Raw genomic sequence first — 14,036 nt, 5'->3', positions numbered from 1 at the left:
ATGGTTCCATAGGCTTTACTAGATTGACAGAGGGGGGTCCATAACACAGTAGAGGGTGAGAACTCTTCCTCTAGAAACTAGTCCTCTTATCTTTTTAATGCTAAGGAAAGAACATGTGTCCAAATCATTGCTTTCATAAACTTTTCTGGGTAATAAAATGCCAATCCAGAGCAGATGCACTGAAGCCTCAAAGGCTCAGTAAGCAGGCAGACTCAATTCAACAAAACTAACCTCCCTATCAATCACTCAACTAGCTTTTATTAAGCACCTTGCTATGTGCCAGGTACAACGCTATGTGCTGGGCTACACAAAATGAGACAGAAATCTGCCCCTTTCTCCAGGCATTTTGACTGGAGAATAATAATAATCTGAGCTAATGTTTCTAAGACCTTTAGTGGTTGACTTATATTCTACTGGCTACCATTTTTCTCTGCTAGCACAGATAATGAGTATTTGGCCACATATGTCATTCTTATGTCGATATTGAAAAAATCTTTTGACTCTTCGAACTCTTTATTGCCCTTTATGGGCATTATCTCTTTAATCCTCAGTCCTCAGCCCTGTGAAAGAGGTGGTTCAGGAGTTATTATTCACATTTTAAGGATGAGAAAACAAGCCCAGAGTGGGGAAGTAACACCAAATGGCAGAACTAGGATATAATCATACAACTTTGAGTCTTTCCAATTTTCCAATCTTTCCAAATCCAATCCACTCCAAGGAAGGAAAAAAAAGGGCCAAAGGGGACACGTGAGCCCTTTTCAAATAGAAAACAGGAACAGACTTGTTTGGGAGTAATTTGGATGGCAGAACTTCAATTGGTGGTCGGAAGTTATAGGGAGGTAAATTTGGGCTTACGCTGAGGAAGTACTTCCAAATAATTAAAACTGTGCCATAATGGGAGCAGCTGCTTGTAAACATAACAAGTCACATCTTTATAATGCTTTAAAGTTGAAGAAATACTTTCTTCCACTTAAGTTTTTGAAGTAGGAAAGTCCTGCAAGTATTGACATCCTTCCTTTATAGATAATAGCAGTTAGCATTTCTGTAGCACCTACTATGTTCCAGGCACTGTGCTAAGCATTTAAAAAAACAATAACAGATGAAGTTACCTGCCTACAATCACAGAGACAATTTTTGAGACTGGATTTGAATCCAAATACCCTTATTTTAGGCCCAGAGCTCTTTCCATGACATTGTGCTAGTGCTGAAGGCATTCTTACACTGGAGGTGGGTGTGAGTGGGGAGAGGAGGGTGGATTAGGAGGAGGGAGGGCAGCTAGATCACTTGGAAGGTCTTCTAGCTTGAAGAGTCCTAGAATCCTACATGGTAGTTTTGTGGTTTGTCTGCTTGAGAATTCTAACTCCAGGGTACCATCCTCTACCCCACCCTCTGCAATCAGGGGTGTGTGTGTGTGTGTGTGTGTGTGTGTGTGTGTGTGTGTGTGTGTTTGATGACAAGTAAGGGCAGCTTCACACTGACCTGAGCAAAATAAGTTTGGATGTCCAAATTATGCGTTCTGCAGTGAGTACCAAAGGCAAATATAAGTAATCTAGTAGGTATTTGTTGAGTAAATGAATGAATGAATGAATCCATGAATCACTTCAATGAGTATTTAAGGACCTACTATTGAATCAGAATGGCACTGCTGAGACCCTGCAGACACAAAGACAAAATAAAATAGTCTTTGCTGGTAGGAAGCTAACAAAGCACTGAAAAACTTTATATTCTCCTGGATAGTATTACTCTTGGTTAACACAGATGACAAACATTTGACCACATATGTAGTTTTATGCAAATATTGTTGAAACCCTTTGATTCTTGAAACCCTTCAGTGTGCTCATGTGAAGCCTGTGAAAAGATCCCGATTGTCAGATCCCAGATGCTTATAGTCCTGTTCCCTCTGTTCATTCATTCGTTCATCCACTCATTTACTTGTTCATTTAGCCAGCGTCTATTGAGTGACTACTGTATGGAAGGTCACATGTCAGGTACCAGCCCACGCTCCCCTTTGTTCTCACTCTGTCACACAGAAGAGGAATTCCGGCTAGTGCACGGTTTACAGAATGTCGACGTCTTTGTGGGTGAGGCAGCCACCTTCTCCTGTGAGCTGTCTGCCAGGGGCATCGGCAGGGCCCGCTGGTGGCTGGATGGGACTCTGCTCCAAGATGGTCCCTTCAGTTCAATTTCCGTGCACGGCGGGACAGTCCACACCTTGACGCTCAGGGACCTGGGGCCCCAGGACTCAGGGACCATCACCTTCCGGGCGGGGTCTCTTGTATCCTCAGCTAAATTATTAATCAAAGGTATTTGGTCTTTGGAGGGGGATCCCCCCACTCCTGCCTCCATCCCCTGAGTGGCCTTCATGCTAGTGCTTCTGCATCAGGTTACTGTTAAGAACCTCCTCGCCTACCAACCATCTGCATAAACCTCCTCTGGGTTGTGTTTTCTGTCTTAGAAGACCTGGATGGAACTTTAACTTAGAAACACAGTGGGGTGATGAAAATAAATAATCTCTAGCATTTTTATGGCACTCTAAAATTCACAATTATTTTACATTTACTGTTTCCTTCAGTGCTTCTAATAACCTTGGAAGGGCAATGCCCTTACTCTTCCCATCTTACAGATGAGGGAACTTGGGCTGGAAGAAGCAAGATCAGAGCCAACACCTAGCAACCATCTAAGAGGCATTTAACTTCAGCTCTCTCTAGTCCAACACTGTGCTTTCCTCTTTGTTATTCTCTTTCCCAGTTGCTTTATAGCAGAGAAGGAAAGGTACAAGGTTCAGTGGAAAAGAGCACTGGGTTTGTAGTCAGAAGACCCTAGTCCAAAATCTCAGCTCTACCACTTAGTTTCTAAGTGACTTTGGGCATGTCCCTTAACTCTTTGAGACCCAGTTTTTTCATCTGGAAAATAAGAGATGAATTAGATGATTTTTAAGGTCTCTTCCAAAGTCTACATGTATACTTTATCCACTGAGGGAGGGTTAAGGTGAGATGGGGAGGAGGTATCACCCTTAAGGTAAAAGTCCTCTCCCTCCTAACTAGAAAGCACCACTGATGTTTCCCCATCTCTTCTTCTCCCAGATAAGTACATTTCTAATTCCTTCTACATGTCCCCTCCTGTATTCCCATCAGATATTACAGTCTGTCTAGTAAGAGTTATTACTCCTAGTTAGCTTCTTGGTCTTTCTAGCACCAGTAAGAAAACAGGACTAAAAACCATTACATTGAATTCCCAATCCCTATATTTTTGCCCACCTGCATTTTTGATTTCCTTCACAAGCTAATTGTACAACATTTCAGAGTCTGATTCTTTTTGTACAGCAAAATAACATTTTGGTCATGTATACTTATTGTGTATCTAATTTATATTTTAATATATTTAACATCTACTGGTCATCCTGCCATCTGGGGGAGGGGGTGGGGGTAAGAGGTGAAAAATTGGAACAAGAAGTTTGGCAATTGTTAATGCTGTAAAGTTACCCATACATATAACCTGTAAATAAAAGGCTATTAAATAAAAAAAAAAAACAAGAATACAAAAAAAAAAAAAAAAAAAAAAAAGGAAACAGGAAACCTGGGTTTCAAGGGACAGGCTATCTGAGACAAGCTATGGCTTCTTCTACCAATGTCAATGCTTTCCTGACAGGCAAGAATCACAGTCCATGTTAATTGCTGACATAGCTACCATTGTTCTGTTTTTTCATCGGCAGAGGAACATGTTGTGTTGTATACTCAGGGAGACAGAAGGCAGATTAATATGCAACTTGACTTCAAGGAGGTCTTCTTTCTTCTTCTTCTTCTTCTTCCAGAAGCAATGGGGGTTAAGTGACTTGCCCAGGGTCACACAGCCAGGAAGTGTGAAGTGTCTGAGGTGAAATTTGAATTCGGGTCCTCCTGACTTCAGGGCTGGGGCTCTATCCGCTGCACCACTTAGCTGCCCTGAGGTTTTCTTCTAATTAGAGATAGAGATATCCCTATACAGGCTGTATAGGGATATCAGGTTTTATTTGTTCATTCAATAACTATTTGTTAAATACCTGTTATGTGCAGAGTACAATGGTTACCAGTGGGGGGTATATTAGGATAAGTGAGATGTGATCTCTGCCCTTACGGAGTCTATGATCTGGCAAGAGTCATATAGCACCTTTGTAAATATGCAATACTATAAAATCATGATTTCCTTTTCTACTTTACTCTGAAGTTTGTTGAAATGCTGTCCTTACAGTGCTCTTGTATTGTTGGTAATGCACAGTATTTTATAATATTTCATAAATAAAAAAACAGAGGTAAAATGACTCAGCCGAGTTCACATCCCCAGCAAGGGGCAGGACTCACCCTCTTGTCCATGGTTTCCTGACTGTAAATCCAATGACCTAAATGTACAAACCCCAAGACCTCTAGTTTTACTAGTATGGGTACTCCCTTCTCTGGCTTAGATTGAAATCCACCCCATCCTTCCTTACTGGCTCATCTGAATTATTTGCTGAAGCAAACGCAAAAACAACACACACACACACACACACACACACACACACACACACACACATGATCCATCGCCTGCCGGCCATCCTTGGGCTGACAAGGCTCTCTCGGCTCTGATTTGGGGGCCTTTGGACAATAGAGCCCCAGTCACAGCCAAGTGCACACACCAATAACCCACCCTTTTGTGACCGAAGTCAGACCCAGACGGCAAAGCCTTTCCAGCTGGATGGGGTCAGCCAGAAGCTGTGCTGCACCTGCCTCACCCCTGAGAAACCAGAGTCGCCTCTACACCCTAGTGAGAAATTGAAGATGTTAGCAAAGGGGCGATAATTTCCCAATTAGTGTAACGGGCACGATGGGTTAAACATGTGTTGTAATTTTGGCTGTGTGCGCTAGAGGGCACTGCCGAGCTGCGGTCTCAGACCCCAGGCTGTCTTTGTCAGTTTGGTCTTTGGTCAGACCCTTCCCCATATGTGGAATTCGTCACCCCAGTTTTCAGCCCCAGTCTGAGGAAGGCTCTTTTTCACCTTCCCAGGAATCCTACAGAAACAGAACTCTGAAAGAAATAGGGCTCCACAAGGTCCATCCTGATTCATGTTCCTAATGCTACGGATAGAAAATTGCTTGACAGTGTCTGTAGAGGAGCCCACTAGTCCCCCGGAGCACGCCTGACTCTGGGAGGTTGGGACAGGGGGCCAGAACGGATTTCCAGCACCAGTTTGATCCCAGCTGCTACTGCCTACTGTTATGGTGGAATTTTAGAATCGTGGGATCCTCCATTTTAGAGCCAGTGGGAGTCGTAACAGTCCTCTAAGCCCAGAATATCAGAGTTCGAAGGGATCTCAGAGGCCATTTAGTCCAGCTTCATGTGTGAGCAAGGTTCCCAGTAAGAGAGCAGCTACCTTTTAAATTAGTAGGAGGATATGGCTTTCAACCCCATCTATTCTGACCCAAATGCCAGTATTATTTTTGTTCCATCACACAATATCTGAAGTCTAAACTTTGATTCTTTCAGTTTCCTTTCTAAGCGCTCATATATCATTCCTTTAATAATGTTTTCTAGATTTTAATCAGAAATTGAAATCAAGCTCATTGGGCTATAGTTTAGCATACTTTACTCTGTTCTCTTTTGGGGGATGTTTGTGCTTTTTTACCCCGTGACATCTCTTTTGTTTACAATTTCTCAAAGACAGTGGCTCAACAAGGACATGTCAGTTCACTATGCCCCAGTATAGGAATAATTTAATCATATTTACACACAGCTAAATGCAGTATATCTTGGGTTCCTATTCCCACTTAGAAATTTTTGTTCTACTCAGATGGAGCAATATGGCAAAATATTTCATTACATGGTACTGATTATAAGTATTGTAGGAATTCTGAGATGAGGAAGAGCACCTATGATCTAGGAGGGCCAGAGAGGGCTTCTTAATGAAAGCAAGACTTGAGCTGAGCATTTAAGAATTGGTAGGATTTAGATAAGTGGAAAGAAAGGGAGAAATACAAAATACACATACATAGTACAAATACTCAGAAACATTTTATAAATTTTGTAAATACAAAAACACATAATATACATATACCATAGAGTTAGGAGCTGGACCTCAGATTGCATTAGTTTCCCCCCCCCCACACTTAATAGTATTTTTTTCAATTACGTATAAAGATAGTTTTCAACATTCATTTTCATAAGATTTTGAATTTCAAATTTATTCTCTCTCTTTCCCTCCTCCATCCCCAAAATAACAATCTGATACTGATTACACATGTACAATCATAATAAACATTTTCCCACATTAGTCATATTGTAAAAGAAGAATCAGAACAAAAGGGAAAAATCATAAGAAAGAAAATATAATGAAAGTCGTATGTTTCAATTCTGCATTCAAACTTCCCAGCTCTTTCTCTGGACGTGGATGGCATTTTCCATCATGAGTCTTTTGGAATTGTCTTAGATCACTGTATCTCTGAGAAGAGCTAAATCAGTCGTAGTTGATTTTTGTACAATGTGGCCATTACTGTGTACACTGTTCTCCTGGTTCTGCTCACTTTACTCAGAACTTGGGTTGCATTTGCCAATGCAGATTGGCACCTTCTCTACAACATAAAAGTTTTAGAGAATTGCCTAGAGCATAGCATTGAGAAATTGACTTGACCAGGGTCACAGTTCTGCCTTTTGAGGCCACAAACCTCACAAACCATATTGGTCTGAAAATAAGCCATATTCTCCTCCTAAATATGACGAGTAAAATCTGAATGTAGTCTATAATCATGTTAATTTTCAATGAACATCTATATTTAAATTTTTTTTTATTATAGCTTTTTATTTACAAAACATGTGCACGGGTAATTTTTCAACATTGACCCTTGCAAAACTTTCTGTACCAACTTTTTCCTTCCTTCCCTCCACCTACTCCCTTAGATGGCAGGTAATCCATACATGTTAAAAACATTAAAGTATATGTTGAATCCAATATATGTATATATATTTATACATTTATCTTGCTGCACAAGAAAAATCAGAACATCTAAATTGTTTTCTTTTCAAATAATAGTAGTAACTATGTTATCTAGAGCACTTGACTTTTTATTAAAATTCATTCTTTACAATTAATCTAAAAGAAAGAAAATACAAACATTATTGTCTCCATTTTCTAGAATAAAGGAAAGAAAGCTCACTTTGTCCAAGTGGGAGAACTAGAGCTCAAACTTAGGTTTTCCTGATTCTAAACTCAATACTCAAGTTGTGATCTATATTCAGGGACTGCATGTATTGAGACCAATAGAATGTTAATAAACATGTACACAAAATTAATTCATTGGCAGAGGATTTTCCACATACAATTCTGTGTACAAGTTTGAAAATAGTCCCAAGGAAGGCCAAACACACTGATTATTGGCTAAATGGACAGAAAAAGGTCCTGCAAGGTTGCCATTAATAGGAAACTTTCCAGCATTTGCTTAAGGGGCACTCAGGGCTTGATGGATGGGGTAGTATACCCCTAAGCCTTAGAGCCTGAGAGGTTTCTTATCAGGATAACTCAAACTAGGTATGCTGTCCATACCTTAGAAACAGATGAACTGATATGATGTTAGCTTTGGGATGTTCCAAGTAAAGTGGTAAAACTCTGTCCAGATTGGTGGTGCTGAAGAGTCAGATGAGGAATGATTATTCAACATTCTACTCACATACTCCTGATGGCAAGAGACCCTTATTATCCAACAGCCCCATTGTTTAATTTAAGACACATTTAAGTGTCTGCTAGTTAGAAAATTCTATCCTGGTCAGTGGAGGAGATAGAAAATTAGATAAAATAATCATACTGCTTATAATCTAGTAAGCTCCATAAGTTTGCCTGCTCCCTTGCCTGCAGTGATGACATGGACTTAAAATTTGTATTTGGATCTCTTTAGATTGGAAGGGTTTCTCTGATCTTTAAGTATACACTGGCTCAACCTCTTTGATTATGGCATCTCAGCATCTAGGCTCCCTTGGTTCAGAGAATATAATACCTTCTCTAAGAAAAAAACCCTGTCATGGTCTGTGCCATGGTCCAGAGTTTCAGAGAAATGCCCCACAAAGGAAAGAAAAAAAGCTGGAAAATGCATTCCATTTTCCTAAAGTCTGGTGCCTGATTTCCATTAGTCTTATGCTTACTTCTTTCAAGCTTGGGATGTTATTGCTTGGCCAGCTCAAGCAATCTATCTGATTCATCCATCTCTGCTTTAAAAAAAAAAATGAAACAAACAACAACAAAAAAAAAAAAACACAACCTGGGACTGTCAGCTGCTTTTATCTGGGGACCATGGAGAGCAGCCCTCCAGGATCCTCCCCTTGGCCTCCCTCCCATACCCCTGGCAGATAAGCTGATGAGCTTATATGGCATTTCATCTTGTTGATAGCAGCAATGAATGCTGGGAAGCTGGGAACAAACAAGCTCTGGCTCCCTGCAGGGAGCAATTAACTGTAGGACTAGAGTAGCAATAAGCCTTTGGCATTATCTAGGAGCTGAAGTTATTCTGCAGCTGCAGAATTCAGAACAGTGCAGTTGCAACCATGATAATTGGAAGACCATATGTACAAGGGAGCTGCTGTGATCGATCACAGTAGTCCTAGGGTCCTGGATTTCTTTCTTTCTGTCATTTCTGTGTCTCGGAGCCAGAGAAGACTGAGAATTGTCCTGGGTATATATTTATTTACTGTGCGCATACAAACACCATTTCTCATGTCTGTCTGGGGCATTTCAAGCAAGCAGTATGGAGATTTGGGTAAAGGGGCATCACTCTCATAACAAGACCAAAAGCTAAGCTGTTTGCTGCTTGTCTGAAGTTTCCTTCTGAGGACATTTCCTTTTCCATAAGGCCATACCTTCTTCAAAGGTTACAGGCTTGAATGCCCTGGGCCATACAGGCAGATTGTGGTTCCATTTCAAATAGAGCTAGACTATCCACTTTTCCTGGACCACAGCAAAGATAGGATTACAGCAAAGCTGAAGCAGAAGGCATGTTAGTGTGAGATGAACAGTAAGATAAACTGGAAAATATCAGTTTACTGGGGAAGGCATCTTTCAAAACATGTCATGTTCTTAATATTATCCCTAAGAAATGTAAGATTTTATAAAGGCCCTTGCACCTAGTGCCATGCAAGAGGAAGTATCTTTGAGTCAACTTTTCCTGGAGAGCTGGGAAGAGTCTTTGTGTAGGAGGAATTGGTAAATTATAGACCCCATATCTGGAGATCTTGTGGGCCCTTTCTCCTAATCCAGAAGGCACCACCTCATATCCTTAGTAACTCTGCCCAGCACACGCTTAGAGCTTGCAGCTAGCTCACCCCGCTACTAAACCCACTAACTGTGGCTAGGCACAGGGCTCCCCATCATTTGCAGCTGTCTATGGAGGGGGGAGGGAGGTGGCCACCCCACCCCACTAACGCATGTCCTCCTGACATATTGGCCGACAGATCCCACCGTCGAAGTGGTCAGTGCCATGAAGGACCTGACCGTCGAGGAGAACAGCATGGCCGAATTCATATGCCAGTATTCCCGGCCTGTACGGGCCACGTGGAAGATCAATGAGCAGGAGGTCCGTGTGGATGGGCAGCGCATCCTTGTTGAGCAGGATTGGAATGTAGCCAAGCTAACCATTAAACCTGCCCTCCCGTGTGACAGCGGCGTCTATTCTTGTGAAGCGGAGGGCACCCGCGTGGTGGCTCTGCTTGATGTCCAAGGTGAGGCGTGCCTGCAGGCTTGGTCAGGCGTAAGCCCACCGCGGGGCAGGAGGGGCTGGCCCTGGCTGGACTTAGCCAGAAGAGCCGGGTTCTCATCCCCCAGCTCTGCGCCTTTATAGCTGGCTGATCTGGGATGCATTCTATAGAGATATGTGTAGATTATGGATAGATGTTAAATCTATAAGGCTCAGTTTCCTCATCTGTAAAATGAGGGGACTGGACTAGATGAGATTTTTTTTCCAACTCTAAAATCTTTATTTTCCTGTAATTTGGCAAAGTTTAGTTGTAGCACCTGCTGTTTTAAATTTATGGAGAGGGTGAAATGGGGGAACAGAGAACTCCTTAGACTGAAGTTTTCCACAGGCAGAGCTCTGGGGTACATGCTGGAGAGAAATAGAAAAGGGGAAAAACCCAATTGATGCTGTCCAAGGGTGCCCAGTATATGATCCTCACTCTTAGTGGTACTCCAAGTCTAATGGTGGACATATACAATCTCCCCACTCTGAGGGTAGTCATCTATTAATTCAACAAATATTTACTGTATGTCTCAGAAACTGTGCTAGGTCCTGGGAATACAAAGACGTAAGCAAAACAACCCCTGCGCTATAGGAGTTCTCATTTTACTGGGATGGGAATGGAGAATTCAGAATGCATAAAGATAAATATGTAGGAAATATTCAAAGTAAATACGAAGCAAATTCATGGGGAAACAACTGAAAAATCAGGAGAAGACTCATAAGAGGGATGAGCCTTGAGAGAAGCTAGGGATTCTCAGAGCTCAAGACAAGGAATGGTGGGAGGGTCCGGCATTCCAGGGATGGGAAATGGAATGCCATGTACGGAGAACAGTCAAGTCAATTTGATGGAAACATGGAATAAGTAAAGAAGAGAGATGTTGGGGCAGCTAGATGGCATAGTGAGTAGAGTACCAGCCCTGAAGTCAGGAGGACCTGAGTGCAAATCTGGTGTGACCCTGGGCAAGTCACTTAACCCCAATTGCCTAAACAAAAAAAGAAAGAAAAAAGAAGAGAAAAGTTTGGTGAACCTAGAAAGAAAGGCTGGAGCCAAGATGTAATAGGCTTTGATAAATATCAAACAAAAGGATAGATCCTAGAAGTAAAAGAGACCCAGTGGAGTTTTTTGAACAGGGGAATAACATAGTCAGACTTGTATTTAAAGAATATTAATCTGGTGACTGTGAAGAGGATGGATTAGACAGAGGAGAAACTTGAGACAGGGTGACCAATTAGGAGGTTACTGCTATAGTAGTTTAGGCAACATGTGATAAGAGTCTAAAGCTTGTGAGTGGAGACAAATATGAGAGACACGAGGAGGTAGTAAGTACCAACCAGCCTCGTAGGACAGCTTAAACATCCCCCTTTCCTCTATCCAGTCCTTTATTTCCCTGTATCCATAAGGATCTTCCCTAGGACATGAACTCATTCTATGACCAGTAATGATAGCTCACATTTATATAGTACTTCAATGTTCTTTCCTCATAACCTTTAGGATATTAAAAAAAATCATTTTCCACATAGGAAACCAGAGGATCTGAAATATATTTTATGCATTTAAAGAAAACAATTAATAGGCTATAATCCAGGACATGAGATTAGCATGTGGGGCAAGTAGAGATACATATTTGTCTTTATCCATACAAAGTCTTTATCCATACAAAGGGGTCATGTGTCTAGGACTTAAAATTTTATAAAGCATTTTCTTTACAATAGCCCTATGAGGTAGGTGGTATTATCAGTACCATAATCCATTTTATGGACTAGGAAATAAAGGCTCAGGGAGATTTCATCTTAGTTCTCATAACTGCTAAGTAACAGATCTGGGACTTTTACCCATGATTCCTGTCTCCACGTGCAATGCACCTATTATAGATCCTAGTCTCTCTCCAAGATTCATCTCAAAGGCTTCTCAGCAACTTAAAACTAAACCTGAACTAGAAATTACCAGCAATGGTCCTCAGGCCTCTTCAGCTAAGTGTGTTCTCATCCTTTCTGGAGTAGCCATCAAAAGCTACCAAATTTAACTATCCACCAAACTTCAGTTTCCCTGATCTATAAAATGAAAACAGTACTACTTGCACTGCCTACCTCACAGGGTTATTGGGAGTAAATCATTTTATAACCTTAAAAGGATAAGCAAAGTGGAAATTATATTGCTACTCCTTTTCAGCAAGGAAAAACTTTTTTTTAACATGGTACCAATAATCTTTTTGGCACAGCTTAAACATTCCCTTTAATTTTTCCAGCTCTTTATTTCCCTGGATCCATAGGGACCTTTCCTAGAGCAACAACTCATTCTATGGTCAGGAATGACAGCTCACTTATATGGTGATAGCTCATTTATTTGATACTTTGAAGTTTCAAGGCACTTTCCTTGTAATCTTTGGGATACTTGGAAGAATCAGCATGTCCATTTTACAGAAGGGAAACCTGAAAATCTGTTATGTCAACATAGAAGAAGCAATGGTAAAGGCAAAAGATGAGGCACTTCTTTGTGTATCTTTTCTAGTTTCAGCTCTTGGGATATGTTTATTAAGTATGTACTATGTGAAGAGTACTATTCAAGTGAAGAAGGGTCCTTAAGGAAAGTCATAATTGTCTCTCGCCCAAGGAGAAAGGATATATGCAAGGATAGCTGTAATACATAATATTTCCTGATAAGTGTATGAAAAGAGTGCAGACTGTTATGGGTGAAATGACTGAGGAAATGAAGGTTCAAGTTTCTAAGCATATTGATTTATTAAGCAGTACATGACAATTGCATACAAATTGGGATAGATTGAGATGTATAATTGGGAGAAAACTCCTTTGATTAATTTTATCTTAATATATAATTTTTATTTATTTCTCCCCATTACATACCAAAACATTTTAAAATTTTTTTAAAGTTTTAAGTTCCAAATTCTATCTCTCCATCCCTCCTTGAATTAATTTTAGACAAATCTGATAGACATGGTCCAGCTTCCCAGCCATGTGAGGCTAAGTTCAAACAATGTAATAAAGTTTTTCTTCACAATTCTCATAATTGAATAAAATTTTCTCACAGGACAGAAATCTGATTAGACCATAATTGAATAGAATAGAAAGGGAACTCAGCTAGATCCAGAATTGAGTCACAAAAGGGAGTCAGTATGGTTTACTCATTTGCCACAACTCCCTGAAGACCAAAGTGTTGTTGAAGTCTTAGGGTAAGAAGGCTTCCTGAAGGAGATGGCCTTTTGTTTGGGCTTTCAAAGATGAGGCTAGAAAGGCATTCAAGGCACTGGAAACAGTAGGAGTAAGTGCATGGAGGTGGGTTAGCATAGAGCATATTCAAAGGGTATAGAATCACCAGATTTAGTCAGAATATAGAATGTATGAAAGCACATGATATTATTCTTTTGTTTGTTTGTTTTTGTTTTTTTGCTGGGGCAATTGGGGTTAAGTGACTTGCCCAGGGTCACACAGCTAGGAAGTATTAAGTAGCTGACATCACATTTGAACTCAGGTCCTCCTGATTTCAAGGCTGGTGCACTATCCACTGCGTTACCTAGCTGCCCCACATGATATTAATCAAAGCTAGAAAGATAAACTGACATTTAATTATGAAATGTCTTAAATGCAAGAAAAAAAGAGTTCGAACTTTATTTGGTAGGCAGCTGGGTACCATGGAAGGATTTTGAACATAGGAGTGACTAACTGTATGTATAAGGAAAATTAATCAATCCTTGCTAAAAGATTGGTTATTTAAATGGCTTTAATTAATAATCTACCACATCTTGCTCTTTGAGACCAGAGTGATGAGTGAAAAGCATAAGGATTAGGAAATTGTGGATTAGGAAATAAAGGCTCATGGAGATTTACTTTTAGTTCTCATAGCAGCTGAGAACTGGGATTTTCACCCATGTCTCCTGTCTCCAAGTGCAGTATACCCATTATTATAGATCCCAATCTCTCTCCAAGATTCATCAAGGGAGGGTTCTTAGAGATACCAAAATATTTTAGAAAGCATACATCAAGACAAATTAGGAACTGATGGGCAAAGCTAACTGGCAATAACTTTGGCAATAAGGTCTTCAGGCCACAGCAGACAGAAGATAAGTATGATATCCCTGATTGGAGGGAGGAGGCATGTAAGTGAGAAATTTCTGTAAGAAAAAGTAACAGGGGCTGTAGTCAAGAAGAGATATATTGAGAGCCTCAACCAGGGAGGAGGTGGTGGAGAGAATGGAAAGAAAGAATCAATGAGACTTGGTGACTGATTGGATTTTAAGGGAAAGGATGCATCAAAGACAATTGTAATTCTTTGCATGGACAACTGGGAGGATT

The 14,036-nt window shown here is 40.7% G+C and overlaps 1 protein-coding gene across 12 annotated transcripts in view; it reads left to right on the top strand.

Annotated features, from left to right (window-relative positions):
• OBSCN (obscurin, cytoskeletal calmodulin and titin-interacting RhoGEF) overlaps window positions 1–14,036 on the top strand; it is a 324,327-nt gene that overhangs the window by 183,616 nt on the left and 126,675 nt on the right. For 11 of the 12 annotated variants that reach the window (XM_031960192.1, XM_031960208.1, XM_031960173.1 and 8 more), the window contains 2 exons: window positions 2,031–2,303; window positions 9,445–9,711. The exons of the other annotated variant lie outside the window; for it this stretch is intronic. In XM_031960192.1, coding sequence (XP_031816052.1) covers window positions 2,031–2,303; window positions 9,445–9,711 — 540 coding nt within the window. The remainder of the gene's footprint in view (window positions 1–2,030; window positions 2,304–9,444; window positions 9,712–14,036) is intronic. 12 annotated transcript variants of the gene reach the window in all.

The sequence above is a fragment of the Sarcophilus harrisii genome, chromosome 1 (assembly GCF_902635505.1).
Source record: "Sarcophilus harrisii chromosome 1, mSarHar1.11, whole genome shotgun sequence".
Lineage (NCBI taxonomy): Eukaryota > Metazoa > Chordata > Mammalia > Dasyuromorphia > Dasyuridae > Sarcophilus > Sarcophilus harrisii.
The sequence above is the reverse complement of the archived record's forward strand: the minus strand, read 5'-3'. Positions and strand labels throughout refer to the sequence as shown.